Raw genomic sequence first — 16,607 nt, forward strand, 5'->3', positions numbered from 1 at the left:
TCTTTTCCCAAAAGTTGGTGACATAATAATTGGCTCTTTATGTGCATTGGCCAAGAGAGCCCCAATTTTGTGTGGTAACAAAACCATAGAGGATTTTAAAAAAGTGGAGTGACACCATTTGACCTTATATAAAAGGAGAAAGCATGTTGGAGCCAAGGTAGAAGTGAGGGGAATGGTCAGGAGGCTACTGCAAGAAGCAGAGGGAGATGGGGCTTGGACCAGGGAGCTGGTACAGGAGGTGAGCCAAGAGAGGATGTGGAGCCACGGGGACGCTCGTACACTGCTGGTAGGGGTGCAAAATGGTACAGCCACTTTGGAAAACTGGCACTTTCTAATAAAGTGAAATATTCCCCAACCCTAGGACCTAGCAGTTCCACTCCCAGGTATCATACTCAAGAGAAGCAAAAACGTATGTCCACAAAAAGACTTGTCGGAGAATGTCCCTAGCAGCTTTATTGTAACTGCCATATTTGGGGATGCATGGGTGGTGAGCGGATGTGCATGGAGGGAGATTGGGGCGCACAGTAGTGCTGCCTGGAGCCATGGCTGCACCTCACAGCACGGGAGGCCATGTGTGTAATGAGGACCCCGAGGCACGGGAAAAATGAAAGTATATTCAGAGTCCTGTTTAAGAAGGCAGAGGATGATGTCATCCATCATTCAAAGTTTAGCAGTCAGGAGCGGCGAGAGTAAGAGGAGAGCTGAGTGGTGTTGAGGTTGAAAGGACCGCTAGTTAAATGCATCGGTTAGAAGTTAAACTCCTCCTGACAAGAATATGCCGTGAGAGCCTGGGAACAGCTTCTTGGGTAGCGTGATTTGGCCTGACTGGTCCACATATAGCACTAGAAACGCATCTATGGTCCTAGAAATGCTCTTACAGTACCAGAGTGCTGGTGCCAGAAGTGACTTATAGCTTATGTGGGCCGGCCTCTGCTGCCCAGATGAGGAGTGTCTGTCCTGGGCGCAGCACAGTTCTAACTCCAGCCTGACCTGCATCTTCCCCCAGAGGAGAGCGTTCAGCAGGGGCCACTGATGGGGTCATTTATTCTCTGATCTCAGACATCTTAATGATTGTTGTCCCCTTCACACCAGTCACTGTGGGAGGAAATATATTTATTGGAGTGAACCTGCTTTTGCTCAAAATTTCCAGATTGTCCCCTTTGACACCTCTTTCAGAGCCAATTTAAGCTGCACATAAAAACCACAGATGTTATTTAAATTTAGGTGCCAGATAAAGCTGGACTGTCTTGAAGTGGAAATTGGTATACTCCATCCTGTTTTTGTAGAATTATGAAATTAATCTCTCTCTCCCTTTTGCTTTAGCTGCCAGGAACCTCAGAGAAAACCCTATTTAAAAATATTACTTGCTATTTATACTTTAATCACTTGGACTTGGAACTGTGACAAAGAAATCAACTTGAAGTACAGTTTACACTGCCTAATCTAATGAACTATTCCCTTACGTGATGTTTATTATGATAGTTTTTAGTCACTAAAATTACTGCCACAGCCATTTAAGAAAATTTGGAAAATGCAAAAAAGTAGAAAATCACTGATTTTTATTATTTTAATGTAACCACGTGATGGGTTTTGGTTATATTTCCTTCCAGTCTTTTTCTTCTTTTTTAAAATTCACTTTCCAGTCCTCTGTTCAGGTGTGGCAACTTCCTTGATCCTATTAGGTTCCTTGCCCTTTCCAGGAATTTGCTTTCTCGTTTCTGTTTCTCTTTCCTAGGCGTCACGTGTGTTTCTCCCCTGGCCTGGGCCACGCTGCCGCGTTGTGGGGCTATCTGGACACAGGGACTGGTGAGTGGCTTCATCAGACTCTATTCTTCCTGGTTCCGTTAGGACGGAGAATTGGCACCCCCCGAGGCTATTCCAAAAACAGCCCGGGAGGATTGTGAAAGCACTGCCACGCGAGAAACAGTAGGAATTATCCCCGCCTGGCTGGAAAAGCGGCCAACCTTCCCGGATGACGGCCTTGACAAGCACCCCATCTGAGCGTGCAAATCGTGGACTCTCGGGAATAAAGCCAAGCTCACGTCTTCTCCGTTACGGGCTCATCCACCGGCTCTAGGCGCCCCGGCTTTGGGAGCAGCGTAGGACCGGCTCCCGCTCGCTTTCCGGTCCCCTCCCGACTTCTCTCCGAGTCCGGGTCCCCGCCGGTGGTGGGCGGAGCGGGCTCCGCGCGGGCTGCGGGACGCGGGCGGGCCCGGCGGCGGTGGGCGGGGCGGGCGGTGGGCGGTGGGTCCGGGGGCGGGGCGGAGGCGGGCGGCGGGTGGCGGTGGGCGGGGCTGAGGCGGGCGGCGGACGGCGGGTCCGGGGGCGGGGCGGGTGGCGGTGGGCGGGGCTGAGGCGGGGCGGGGGCGGGGAGCGGGGCGGGCCCGGGGGGCGGGGCGGGCGGCGGGCCGCGGGCTGGCCGGGCAGTGCGGGCGCGAACTAGAGGAAGTAGCGCCGGCGGCTGCGTCCTCTGCGTCCCGGGCCCGTCTCCGCCTCCGCCTCCGTGTCCGCCGCTTCCGTGCCCGCCGCGTCCCCGCCGCCCCTTCCGGGCTCCCGCGGCTGGAGGGTGGGTGAGTAGCGTCCCGGCCCGGCCTCGTGCGTCCCGGCCCGGCGTCGAGCCCTGCGCCCTCTGGGTCCGCGCGGAGCTGTGAGTTCGGGGGTTCCCGCCGCCGGCCCAGCCCCCACAGGCGGGTCCGGGCCGCTCGCGCTCTGGGGTGGGAGCCGGAGGGGACGCGCGGCCGCGAGGGGTCACCCCGCGGCCCGCCCGCCGCCGGAGCTTCGCCCCTCGGAGCCCGCGCGCGACTCGGTGGTTCCCGCCTTCCGCCCGGCCGGCGCCCGGGGAGGCGGGAGGTCCTTTGTCGTCTCCCCCCGCGCGAGCCTCGGGTTTGGCGGGCTGCTTGTCGGGCCTCGGCCGGGCCGGCGTGCGGGGCGCAGTGGCGGGGGGCTAAGCCAGTCCCTGCCCGCGGGTCCGAGGACAGTTCGCGGCTACACTGCCGGTTCCAACCCGAGATGAGAAAACCCACGGGAAGGGATGGGCTCAGGTCACACACCTGTTCAGAGCCAGATCCGGAACTCAAATCCAGACGCAGACCTTGGACTCTGGTCTAGGGCTCTTTCCCCAGCACCTGCGTACACCTGCCTCGGTGTAGCTAGAGTGTCTGTCATAGAACTGTTAGAAATTATATGCAAATACTTGCTGGTGGTAGAAAGCAGTTTGTTGATTGACTCAATGACCCCAGGGAACTCTTGGAGAGCCCTTGAACCCTCAGCCACCAAGTGGCTGGGCTTAGCAGGGGTTCATTTATTCGTTCATCCAACAAATAGGAATGTCCAGCGGGTGCCGCGGTTGTGGTGGGACAGTGTTGGTGGCAGTGAGGGATGTGCTTGAGGAATACAGATAAGGCCTTCTGGGACTGGATTGGTCTTCATCTGGTGGGCCTGGGACGAAGTGAGGAGCAGGATGGGGACGCAGCACAGAGCTCCCACACCTTTTCAGGCGACTGCCTGATTTCACCCGCCTTGCCTGCCCTTCTGTAAGTCTTAGCTGCTCCCTCAGGCCTCACTCAGTGGCGGCTCAGTGGCCTCTCGCTGTGGAAGGGAGCTGGGGGCGCTGCAGAAGGATGTGGCTTTTCCGCATTCCGTCTCCACCCATCTGAGGCACTTGGCATGCTTTGAGGGTGGCCAGGCTCTCCTGGGCCTGGTCTGTGCCATCTTGGGGCAGACCCTGAGCCAGGGCCCCGGAGTCGTGCATGACTTACTGGAAGAGACTGGTCTGGAGCGAGGAGGAAGGAGGGCGGAGGAGTCAGTCGGCGGTGTGAGCATTTGGGTGGCAGACCTTTGGTGAGGCCTTGCTGGAAAGAAGATGCCGCCCAGCCTTTGCTTGCTGCCCAGCACGCGTGCGCTCTCCTGTCCCCCTGCCCAGGGAAGAGGTGCCAGTCAACCCTCGGAGCCTTGGGCAGCACTTCATCTTGGGCTGAGAGGCAGGCGTCTCATGGGCTGCGGGGACGGACAGGGTGCTGTCTGGTGAGAGTGGAGCTGTGGGACTGGCGACTCTGATACGTTGGGATGCAGGCTTCACTGGTGTTTGGTGCGAAGAGTTGTGGGAAGGTGGGGTGAGTTGCTGTCCGAGGAGGTTAGGCTGTGTGAGGTGGACTCTGAAGAATGAATAGGAGCTTACCCACAGAGGAGATGGCAGGGTGCACTGAGGGCAGTGCAGGGAATGCTGGCGGAAGGGTGCCTGGGTGGGAAAGGGGGATCTCTAGTTGGGAGGGGGCGTTGCGCGCCTTGCCCCGAGGCCTTGCCCGGGGAAACTCACAGCCTTAGCAACCTGGGGAGACTAATTGGAGGAACTGGAGGTGCCACTCATTTGCAAATGAGAACAGCCTGTCCAGGAGCCCCAGCAGTGCCCAGGGTCCTGGACTCAGAAGGAAGGATGAGGCATAGGGAGGAGGATGGATTTTGGATGACAGAACCTTCTAGGGCAAGAGTCTTGGCCTTGCAGCAGGGCAGTGAACAATGTTCCAGCTGTTCTCTCAAAGTAGAAGACTGGGGACTCAAGGAGGTTGTGATACTGTTGGTGTTGGAGGCCAAGCAGCCATCCTAATCCAGGACTGTGAGGGTCTTGGTGGTGGTACCCAGGATGCTGGCTCTGGACTGTCAGCCCATGAGAAGGCTTGCCCTAGAGCTGTGGCTGCTGGAAGTGCTTTCTGTGGTTAGACCTTTGGTGACCATTTGCAGGCTGGGACTGTGGAGGGCAGCACAGGCCTGGAGTGCCCTGGAGGCCAGCTGCCTGCCCCACTGGGCTTCCCACGCACAAGGTCTATGAGCAGCACCCAGAGACCACATGTATCCTTGCCCAAAGCCACTGGCTCGTCTGGAAAAGACAGCTACTTGAGGATGGTGGTGATCAGCCGTAACAGTCAAGCTCACTGTGTGCCCGATAGACACGGAGAGAACTTTATATGCCTTGATTAGCTCGTTTGGACATCACAGTAATCATAGACTAGATACCCATTCTGTAGATGGGGAAACTGAGACATGGAGAGATTAAGTAACTTGTCCAGGGTCACAGCCAAGAGAGTCAGACTCCAGAGGCCCAGCTCTAACCATGATCCTACACTGCCTGGATTTCCAGGCCTCTCACTGCCCCATCTCCCAGATCCAGCCCATCCGCCTCTGTACCCCGGCACCCGTTAGACATTGAGGGGGGAGGATCAGAGAGATTAGCCATGGCCTTTCTGCTGACTCCCCTCCCTTGCAGGCAGCCCAGGTGACGAGGTGGCTAGTGATGTATGTGGGAGAGGGTGAGGCTTCAGGGGGCGGTGCTGTGGACCCTGTCCTTGGGATTTCTCCCTCCTCCCCCTCCTCTTCCTGCCTCCATTGGTCAAAACGGGGAAGTTTCAAATGAAGGGCCAATATGATCATCTGGACGAACCAGAAAGCAGCCATTTCTGGAGTTCTGCTGCCTTGCAAATCGAATTCTTGGTTGGCTTTTTGGGTATTTGTGTCCAGGGTCCTAGAAGCCACCAACTTAGAAAATGAGGAAGTGGTTTGTTTTAAATTCCTTGTTTCCTCAATAATCCTATCAGCTTGGCGGTGGTGGAGCTGGGCACCTGGAGGTGGAGTTTTAAAGGGGAAACAAGCACCTTCTGAGTCTAGCGTGGGCTTAAAAGCAGGCAGGTGACCTTCAGGCACACACAGGAACTGTCCTGACACTGCCCTGGGGGCCCGGGAGGCGTCTGCCCTGGTGGAAGTGTGGGAGAGGCTCAGGAGTGGGCTGCTCAGGAGTGGGGCTGCCACCATGTGGAGGGAGACATCTGGACAGGACCCCTGCCTGCAGTTACTAAGCTCCTGCCATGCTGATGGCTCTGCTAACCAGCGGGGCAGGTCGGCGTTCACCCTACGTGCTTAACAAACCCCTGTCTTCAGAGCGGGGCAAGTGCTGCTGCAGGCACAGGCCTGTCTGGAGTTCCAGATGCAGCCTGGCGGGGCTCCAACTTGCTGAGTCTCCCTGTGCTTGTCCCACGTGGACCCTTGGCCCCGAGCTTTTATTTGAGGCTGGTGGTTAAGTGTTGCTGTATTTCTCTTAGTGGGCATGTCTGCACCCATGTTTGGTTTAATTTGCATAACTGTATATCTCCTTCTAGTTCTCCCCTGAATTCTGTGAAGTTCTGCAGATGTGGAACATTGATGGTGAGAACGTTTCTCACATCCGTGCTTGTGTCTGGAAGAGTTCAGGTGGCCGCAGCCCTTGCCGGGAACCTCCCCAGAAACTGTCCCGCAGGCGTGTCCTCACCCCACCCTGGAGAGGGTGGATGTGGGGCCGTGAGGCTGAGGCGTTGGCCCAGGCTGGCGGGCCCCTGGGACTGGGGGACAGCACAGCCTTGAGGAGGCTCCTGCCCAGCCTGGTGAATGTCTCCATTCCCTTGGGACATCCTAACTGTGAGACCACTTGGCCCCCAGGTGTCCGCCACTTCTCAAGAGGCCTTGTTTTCTCCCCAGGATAGCTCCTAGGATCCACGGTGACATCTAACCTCTCAAACTCTTACCTGGCTGACCAGGGAGCTGAGTCCAGGGCCCTTGTTGGTCACTGCATTTTGCTAGGGTGGGACTTTGTGTGAAATGATTGCACTGACTGTGTCTTTTCACATGCCAGCGGCCTGCACTGTTCTCCCAAATGCAGGTTATTTTCACCTTTCATAGATGAAAGAGTTTTTCCCACCAGAACTTGGGAGGCGGGAGGACTCTTGCTGCCCACGCAAGGCCCTTCTGTCTACACCATGGTGGCCTTGCTGTGCTGCTCTGTTCAGCGCCCCCTGCCGGCTCCGGCCCCAAAGGGCGGTGTGGAAGCAGCCCCAGGGCGGCCGCGGTTCTGGGGCCCTGACTGGCCTTGGTAATGTCGCTTTTATTCCCCATGCCTAGGCTCCCAGGGGAGGATGGCTGTGGAGTGTTGAAGGGAGAGGTGGGGGACCATCCAAGGCCAGCCTAGACACTTTGGAGTAGCCCTGGGCTACCAGACTCTCTCCCTGCTGGCCCATCTTGCCCTGCACATGTGACAGATCTCAGGAACCCAGGGCCTGGCCGGTGAGGGGAGCAGGAGGCTCTGGCACCCAGGGTGGTCGACTTGCGAGCACCTGGCTGGAGCAGCAGCCCTGTGTGAGGGGACGGCCTGAGTTACGTCTATACCACCCTCCCTCGAGCTGCCGTTCTTTTAACCGCTTTATTGAGCTGTTTCACATACCATGAGATTCACAGAGTTGCGCAACCATCACCACAATCTAATTTTAGAACATTTCACACCCTAAAACTGCATACACATTATCAGCCACTCTCCGGTCCCCCTCTCCCCGCAGCTCTAGGCAACCCTGATCTGTCTTCTGTCTCTGTGGATTTGCCTGTTCTGGGAAGTTCTTGTAAATGGAGTCCTACAGTATGTGGCCTTTTGTGCCTGGCTTCTTTCGCTCGGCATGATGTTTTCAAGGCTCACCCATGTTGTAGTATATATCAGAACTCCACTCCTTTTTATGCCCAGATAACCCCATTGTACTGGATATACCACATTTTGTTTATTGATTCATTAGTTGAACATTGGGATTATTTTTACTTTCTAATTATTATGGATAATACTGCTGTGAACATTCATGTACAAGTTTTTCTTTGGAGATTTGTTTTCGTTTCTCTTAGGTCTGTACCTGGGAGTGGAATTGCTGGTGTTAGACTCTGTTTAGTGGTTGAGGAGCCGCTGAACTATTTTCTAGAGCAGCAGCATCATTTACGTTCCTCCCAGCAGTATGTGAGGGTTCCGGTTTCTCAGCATCCTTGCTACCGTTTACTATTATCTGTCTTTTTTATTCTAGCCATGCTCGTGGGTGTGAAGTGGTATCTCGCTGTAGCTTTGATGAGCATTTGTGTAATGGCTGATAATGTTGAGCACTTTTTCGTGTGCCTTTTGGCCATTTGTATATCATCTTTGGATCCTATTTAAATCTTTTGCTAAATTTTTAATCCAGTTGTCTTTTTATTATTGAGTTATAAGAATTCTTTATATACAGTATTCTGGATACAAGTCTGTTGTCAAATAAATGATTTGCAAATACTTTCCCCCCTTCTATGAGTTGTCTTTCCTCCTCCTCCTTTTTTTTTTGGTGAGGAAGATTTGCCCTGAGCTAACATCCATTGCCAGGCTTCCTCTTTTTGCTTGAGGAAGATTATCCCTGAGCTAACATCTGTGCTGAGCTAACATCTGTGCCAGTCTTCCCCTATTGGTATGTGGGACACCACCACAGCATGGCTCGACAAGCAATGTGCAGGTCCACACCCAGGATCCAGGGTGTGAACCCGAGAACCCTGGGCCACCAAAGTGGAATGTCTGAACTTAACCACTATGTCACCAGCCCGGCCCCTCTTTTCTCTTTCTTGATGGTATCTTTCGAAGCACAAAAGTTTTTAATCTTCAAGAAGTTCAGTTTGTCTATTTTTTCCTTGTGTCACTTGTTCTTTTGGTGTTGTGTCTGAGAAATCATTGCCTGACCCAAGATACGAACTTTTATTCCTCCTAAGAGTTTTATAGTTTTAGCTTTTACATTTAGGTCTGTAATCTATTTTGAGTTCGTTTTTGTGCATAATGTGAGGTAGGGGCCAAATTCGTACATTTGCTTATGGATATCCAGTTGTCCCAGCACTGTTTTTTGCTCTGGTCTTGGCCTCTTTGTCAAACATCAATTAACCATAAATATTAGGGTTTATTGATGGACTGTCGTCTCTAACCCATTGATCTATGTGTTTATCTTTGCAGGACCACACTGTCTTGATGCTGTCGCTTAGTAATAAGTTTTGGAATCAGGAAGTGTGAGTCCACTGACTTTCCTCTTTTTCAAGATTGGCTATTCTGTGTCCCTTGAGTTTCCATAGAAATTATAGGAACCATTTGTCACTTCTGCAAAAAGGCCAGGTGAGAGTTTGAGAGGAATTGCATTGAATTTGAGGATCAATTTGGAGAGTACTGCCATCTTCACGATATTAACTCTCCAGTTCATGCACATGGCTTTTCATTTATTTAGATCTTTACTTTCTTTCAAAGATGTTTGTAGGTTTCATTGTACAGGTCTTACACTTCTTTTGTTAAATGTATACCTAATTATTTTATTTTTCTTGATGCCATTATAAATGGAGGTTTTTTTTTTTTTTTTTTTTTTTTGAGGAAGATTAGCCCTGAGCTAACATCCGCTGCCAATCCTCCTCTTTTTGCTGAGGAAGATTGGCCCTCAGCTAACATCTGTGGCCATCTTCCTCTGCTTTATATGTGGGACACCTGCCACAGCATGGCTTGCCAAGTGGTACGTACGTCCGCACCTGGGATCTGAACCAGCGAACCCTGGGCCGCTGAGGAGGAACGTGTGAACTTAACTGCTGCGCCACTGGGCTGGCCTCAAGGAATTGTTTTCTTAATTTTCGTTTTTGGGTTTTTTCTCGCTATCGTATAGAAGTACAATTGATCTTGCAAATTACTTGTATCCTGTAACCTTGCTGAACTTGTTTTTTAGTTCTGGTAGTTTTTAGTGGATCCCTTGTTTCTGTGCATAAGATCACGTCAAATCAGTCTGTTTTAAAGCTTCCAAGCTGATTCCAGTGTGCAGCCAGGTTGGAAAGCACATGGTTAGATCCGTGGTTCCCATGCCTTTGCAGTGGAAGGGGAGGGGAACGGAGTAGTCGGGTAGAGCATTTGAATTTCTGAGGAATTTCCCCCCACGTCTGGGGGTAAGCTTACAGGGGCTGGGGTCTCCGACTCGGCCTAGTACAGGGGGTAGAGGGACCAGTGTCCCAACTCCAGCTTCCTCCTTTGATGGATCCAGTTGGGCTGAGTGGAAGTGTGGCCCACTGCAGAAGTGTGTGCTGGCTGAGAGTGACAACACCCTCCCCCCCATGCACTGTCAGAAAGAGCTCATGTGAAAACTGGTGAGGAGTCAGAAGCCAAAGGAAGAAGTCAGCGTGCGTGAAGCCCATGTGGTCTTCTGGGGACCGTGGGAAGCAGGCATTCTGCAGCTCTGAGCCCCTGAGGCCGTCAGGGCCGTCTTTCAGGCTTCGCCTTGACCCTGTCCACCCCTGTAACTGGACTTCACCCCTCTTAAAGGGAAGGACTGTCTTCTTGTGACTCCAGACTGGTGGTTTTATGTCCATAAAAGTAGATATTAGAACTGGCTGGCACCTTTAGAAACTGGTTGTATCATCTCACTGGTTAATGAGCTAAGAGAAATCTTTGACACGTGTCCATTTTATCATTTTATATTTGTATGAAAGTCATAGTTTCACCTTGTTTTTTTCTTCACCCATTAGCAGCTTTGGAGGTCGTCCTCTGAGAAGCATGCCCAGTGGACTCACGTGGTCTTTGCTGAGCTGCCAGAGGTGAACCCCCAGCTGCAGTGGACTTCCACCTTTGCTGACTCTGACCGCCTCTCTCTCTCTCCTGACTTTGTCTTTTGTTTTGGTTTCTGGTTTGCACAGCCAATCAGTTACTCCCATTGGTGGCATCACGAGTGAGGATTTGGCTCTATGGTCTAACTGTTTGTTGCCTTCCTAGGCAGATGACCGAGGTCTGTTCTGTTGAGTAAGTGATAGAGAATCTGGATTGTTGGAGTTTTTGTTTGTGTCCTCAGTCTCTTTTGAGCTCACTTCAGTTCAGAATGTTGTGCCCACCAGGAGGAACAACTCTTTGACATCTGGCCCAGCGAGCCTTCATGTTTCTGTGTTCACAGTTGTAGAACTGATGCCACCAGCTCTCTGTGTGTCTATAATTCAGAAAAGCCTTTGCTTTCATTGTGTAAATGTGGAAAAAAATGGTTCTCATCATTGGGGGGTTAGGTTGTGAAGTGTCTTAAATTAGAGGAACTCTGCTCTGATTGGCTGCATGGACCTAAATAAATGTTTATATATGGGGCCGGCCCCCTGGCCGAGTGGTTGAGTTCGGGTGCTCCGCTTTGGTGGCCCAGGGTTTCACCGTCTCGGATCCTGGGCGCCGACATGGCACCGCTTGTCAGGCCACGCTGAGGCGGCATCCCATATGCCGCAACTAGGATATACAACTATGTAACGGGGGGATTTAGGGAGATAAAGCAGAAAAAAAAAAAAGATTGGCAACAGTTGTTAGCTCAGGTGCCAATCTTAAAAAAAATTTATATAAATCAAATATTTATAAAATTTCCAGAAAATAAAGAGATTCCATTTTTAATAATTTAAATGCACTAGACTTAAAAATATTATTACAGAAACAAATTCAGAAATGTTTTAAGACTACGGGTTCTTGTAATTAAGATAAATCTTTGGGCGCTGGCCCTGTGGCCGAGTGGTTAAGTTCGTGTGCTCTGCTTTGCCCAGGGTTTCACTGGTTCAGATCCTGGGCACGGACATGGCACCACTCATCAGGCCATGCTGAGGTGGTGTCCCACATGCCACAACTAGAAGGACCCACAACTGAAAATATGCAACTATGTACCAGGGGGCTTTGGGAGAAAAAGGAAAAATAAAATCTTTAAAAAAAAAGATAAATCTTTGGCAAATGAGAATAAATTAATAATTTTGGTTTAAAAAAGCTTTGTCTTGGGGCCGGCCCCGTGGCCAAGTGGTTAAGTTCACGAGCTCCGCTTGGGGGGCCCAGGGTCTCGCCGGTTCGGATCCTGGGTGTGGACGTGGCACCACTCATCAGGCCACGCTGAGGTGGCGTCCCACATGCCACAACCAGAGCCACTCACAACTAGAATATACAACTACGTACTGGGGGGCTTTGGGGAGGAGAAGAAGAAAAAGAAAAAGGAAGATTGGCAACAGATGTTAGCTCAGGTGCCGATCTTAAAAAAGAAGCTATGTCTTTTCTCTGATCTATCAGTATTAAATATAATACTGATTATATTTAATAATCAATACTTAATAAATTTTATTCTACATGGTTCCTCCCCAAAACATTTCTACAGGTTTACTTATCAAATCAGCTAATATTACTCTTACATAATGTCTAACGTTATGAAAAATGTAAATTTGTGTTCAAATAAATTGAATTAAATTCTGACAATGTTTTTATTTTAACAGTATTCCAAGATAAAGCTTAGATAACCTAAAACCTTGGACTCATATTAAATTGAGCTAATTAATAGGTAATCATTGTATACCTAGATAATTTATAAATAAGAATATTGAAACACTAATTACTAGGTATAATTTGAAGTTCTTTTAATATACCAGGCAGAGGCTTTGTCTTGGGCTGGCATGAATGGATGCATCTGCTGCTCTGAGAACGTGTGAAAGGGATGCGCGTGGCTCACATGGCTGCAGCAGGGTGAGCCGGGTGCTCTGGAGCTGGGCCACTCTGCCCGGTGGCTGTGCATGACGGATGGCTCGCAGGGACCGACCCCTGGTTCTCTGTGAGACAGAAATCGATTACTTTGGTTAAAAGTTATAGTTAATATGGCAGTTTCTCAAAAATCCATTTAAAATGTCTCCACTAAAGTCAATTTTGACACTTTAAATATAAATATGTCTATAAAATGTGTATAAATATCTCTATCTTTTATATATAGAGAGAGAGAGAGCACGCCGTAAGAAAGACATAGCTTTTCCTTGCAGACAGTAGGCACTCTTGTTACGACACAAAATTGGGGTTCTCTTGCCTGATGTGCATAAAAAAAGATTATTACAGCATGAGCTTTTGGGGAAAGAAAGAGCTTTATTGCTAGATGGATCTGCAAGGAGACAGACATGTGCCCTCAGATCTGTCTCCCCGGCCCAGGGCCTGGGGCGCAATTTATGCAGTGAAGGGCAGGGCGTCTGAGTGTGGAGATAGGTGATTGGAGGTGAGGAGAAATGAGGTAATTGGTGATCTGCGCAAGCGCAGGTGATCTTCATGGCTCTTCACAGGACACATGTTCACAGTGGTGGGTTAGCATGCTCTGAGGGTGAAGTTTTCAACCCTTTGACGTCAAAAGAGTCACTTAGCAGGTGTCTGTGCAGGCCCAGCTGATGGGTTGGTGGTACCAACCTGCGTGAACTGGACAAGGGGTCTCATTCCTGAAAAGCCACCCTTTATCACTCAGGGAATGAGATCGAGTTGGTTGAACTGGTCCTGGAGGGCCCGCGGTTACACTGAATATTTGATGGATGCATTAATGACTTTTTATAGCAGCACACACTTTAAAAACAGGGTTTACATTTATAACTGCACGTTTTTGTGTAAATAAGCTTCCTTGGGGCAGAGACTCGTGGCTCCTTTTTACCCTGTTCCTCCAGCTCCAGGCGCAGGGCCTGCGCATGGAACCACCTCCGAATGTGTATCGGTCCATCGATGAGGGCCACACAGCCACACAGCTGGTTGGGGGCTAGGCTCAGCTGGGTTCTCCCAGCTTCAGTGTTGTGTGCCCTCCTGTGCAGTGTTGAGTGGCCTTGCGATCTGCATGGTGCTTGGGTAGCGTATGGATGAGGTTCTCAGGCCTCGGGAAAGGGGGATTCGAGTCTGAGCAGACATGGGTGAGCTATCCACTGTCTGCTTATCCTACTCGGGGACAACAGGCCCAGAGGTGGGCACTGCCTTGCCCCAGCACCCCCAGCTTGGGTACTTTGCAGCTGGCGAGGTGTTCCCTGTTCTCACTGGGCACCCGCAGGGCACTGCTCCCTGAAAACTGGGGCAGAACTGCCTTCCTTGCAGGGATGTCGGGAGGATCAGAGAGAAGGCCTATAAAGGTGAGCCTGGCACTGTGGCTGGCGTGTTTGGACATTGTCAATACATGGTGGTTGCTGGGGTCCTTGTTGTCAGGAGTAAGAATAGTTGTCATCTCTGCACCTCAGTGTCCGCTGTTATTAAAAGGGTGGGGGAGAGAGGGACTTAGAGAAATAACCCGTGAAGAGTGTCGAGTCCAGGTGCGTCCGTCACAGTGTGTCTCAGAGATGGTGAAAGCCTGGCTGTGCGTGTGCTTGGTAGGCAGAAAGGAAGCCTCCTGAGGGGAAGGCAGCAGGTTATTGTTCCCTGTTCCCTCCCACCTGGCCATTTTCCCATCGGGTCTCAGAAAGGAGGGGACATCAGCTCTTGGTGGCTTCAATTCTCCTTCTTGCTGGCAACTCTGGTTAGGAATTGGGGTTTGGGGATGAAGCCATTGTTGACTGGGAGCCTTTGAGGTTTTCCTGGGTTTCTCCAGCCCTGTCCTCCTGGCGCCCTCACAGCGGACAGTTGACTCACTGAGTTTCTTCACAGTAACAAAGGAATAAAACCGGAGGCGAACCAGATGCAGATGGGTGGTCTGCCCTGCCGGTTGAGGCGTGCCCCGGGGCCCTGCCCAGCCAAGCCTGGGAATGCAGCCCACCCACCTCCCCTGCTTGCCAAGGACCTGCACTGGGCCGCATGCTCCCAGGGTGCTCTGGCAGTGACCCTGCGGCCTGGGTGACCTCAGCACAGCCCAACTGAGCGACATCACTCTTGTCATCTGTGACTACCATGAGGCCAGTACATAGAAGATGACATGCTGAACTTTCACATCTATTATCTCATTTGATTCTGGATTTAATAGGAAAATGCCACACCAGGGTATTCATCACAGTCCTATTTTTAATGGTGAAAAAATTGGAAAGTATACATGTCCAATAACAGGAGATTAATTGTATTTTGGTACATCCGTACAATAGAAGAAGGTTTTCAGCCTCAGCACTATTGACACTTTGTGCTGGGTCATTTTTTGCTGTGGGAGCTGTCTGCACACTATAGGACGTTGACCAGCATCCCAGCCTCTACGCACTGGATGCCAGTAGCACCCCTCCCAGGTGTGACACCCAAAAATGTCTCCAGACATTGCCAAATGTTCCTTGGGCCAAATTTGTTCAGGGGCAAAGTTACTGCTGGTCAAGAACGAGCCACTGCAAAAGAATATTGTGTCAACATTAACACATTTTTTGAAGAATATCCATTGAAGCGGGAAAATCATCCCAACATAAGTGAAAGTAGAAGACGACGGAAGTCTCCCTGAGGATGTGGGTGTGTGTGTCAGAGTGTGGAAGGAAATCAGATCAAAGGTTTGTGTGAATTCTCTCGAGTGCTGCCTCCCCCATGGCTTTCTGAAGTTCCTTCCTGACAGAGCGAGGCGGAGCAGAGGCCAGGACTCCGCGTGCTGCGCCTCCACCTTGGCAGTGACTGTGGAGATGGTTTGGCTTCTGTGGTCTTTTTCCTGAGGAGCATGTTCCGTTCTGTTCTGTGTCCTGATGCTGATAATGGCTCCAGCTCTTGCCTCTTGCTCTTACGTGGCCAGCAAGCCAGTGTCCTTGTTGTCTGTCCACGTAAACCAGAGTCCTCTGCTCCTGGCCCTCTCCTCCTAAATACTCAGCCATACCCAGCCGAGGGGTGGCTCTGCCAGACCCCCATTGTCTGCGCATGACCCCCACGGCCGGCGTTAGCACCCAAGACAGGGAGAGGGCAGCGCCGAGAGCGATGTGTCCCAGGCACGGCACAAGATGGCTGCCTGGTGCACGGAAGGCACGGCCTTCTTGCCACCCCCTTTCACACGGGTTGGAGCCTCCCCCTTTCTTCCTGGAGATGAGTTGGTTGTCTGTTCTTCTGTTTTTATCTCCTGTGTATTTAGGAACCATGTGAAATTGCCAATTTTTTTTTTTTACAATACAGATATTTATTTTTTTACGGAGGTAGCATTGTTTTATAACATTATATAAATTTCAGGTGTACATCACTGTATTTGCGTTTCTCTGTAGATTACATCATGCTCACCACCCAAAGACTAATTACCATCCATCACCGCACACATGCGCCCAACCACCCCTTTCACCCTCTTCTCTCCCCACTTCCCCTCGGGTAACCACCAATCTAATCTGTCTCTATGTTTGTTTGTTGTTTTTGTTATTTTTAATGACATAATCTGTGTGAAGGAGAAGTCAGTGTCTTTTTTTTTTCTTTGCAGGGGAGAATTTGCACTGTGCTAACATCTGTGGCCAATCTTGCTCCTTTTTCCTCCCTCCCCCTCCCCCCAAAGCCCCAGTACATAGTTGTATATAGTTGTAAGTCCTTCTAGTTCTTCTGTGTGAGCCGCCACTACAGCATGGCTACTGACAGACAAGTGGTGTGGTTCTGCGCCCGGGGAACTGAGTCCAGACCACCGAAGCGGAGCATGCAGAACTTTAACTGCTGGGCCGTGAGAGCTGGCTCTGTTTGTTGTTGTTTTTATCTTATATTTATGAGTGAGATCATATGGTATTTGACTTTCTCTGACTTATTTCACTTAGCATAATACCCTCAAGGTCCATCCATGTTGTCACAGATGGCTGGATTGCATCATTTCTTATGGCTGAGTAGTATTCCATTGTGTATAAATACCACATCTTTTTTATCCATTCGTCCCTTGATGGGCACCTAGGTTGTTTCCAAGTCTTGGCTATTGTGAATAATGCTGCAATGAACACAGGGGTGCATATATCTTTACATATTCATATTTTCATGTTCTTTGGATAAATACCCAGCAGTGGAAATAGCTGGATTATATGGTAGATCTATTCTTAATTTTTTGAGGAATCTCTGTACTGTTTTCCATAGTGGCTGCACCAGTTTGCACTCCCACCAGCAGTGTATGCAA

At 50.7% G+C, this 16,607-nt stretch overlaps 2 protein-coding genes across 9 annotated transcripts in view; one reads left to right on the plus strand and one right to left on the minus strand.

The window, feature by feature from the left end:
- Positions 1-1,671: 1,671 nt before the first annotated feature.
- BID (BH3 interacting domain death agonist) overlaps positions 1,672-16,607 on the plus strand; it is a 28,854-nt gene continuing 13,918 nt past the window's right edge. Inside the window, exon 1 of one of the 8 annotated variants that reach the window (XM_014854177.3) lies at positions 1,672-1,806. The gene's annotated coding sequence lies outside the window, so the exon portion shown is untranslated. Of the gene's footprint in view, positions 1,807-2,386; positions 2,648-16,607 lie in introns of those variants that run through there. The other 7 variants (XM_070495003.1, XM_044756191.2, XM_044756192.2 and 4 more) reach the window with 7 other exon arrangements.
- Positions 2,039-3,751, minus strand: LOC139041645 (basic proline-rich protein-like). The gene is made up of 2 exons (XM_070495123.1): positions 3,662-3,751; positions 2,039-2,944 (listed from the first exon to the last, which is right to left on the minus strand). Exons 1-2 carry the CDS (start codon positions 3,749-3,751, stop codon positions 2,039-2,041), a joined length of 996 nt encoding a protein of 331 aa, XP_070351224.1.

This window comes from Equus asinus, chromosome 22 (assembly GCF_041296235.1).
Source record: "Equus asinus isolate D_3611 breed Donkey chromosome 22, EquAss-T2T_v2, whole genome shotgun sequence".
Lineage (NCBI taxonomy): Eukaryota > Metazoa > Chordata > Mammalia > Perissodactyla > Equidae > Equus > Equus asinus.

What these genes read in the sequence shown, in the direction of transcription:
- LOC139041645 (XM_070495123.1), bottom strand. Translation starts at nt 3,751, where the DNA reads ATGCACGACTCCGGGGCCCTGGCTCAGGGTCTGCCCCAAGATGGCACA. An exon ending in CCACCCTCAAAGCATGCCAA is followed by an intron (nt 2,945 to 3,661) that starts GTGCCTCAGATG and finishes GGACTGGCTTAG; the next exon opens with CCCCCCGCCACTGCGCCCCG.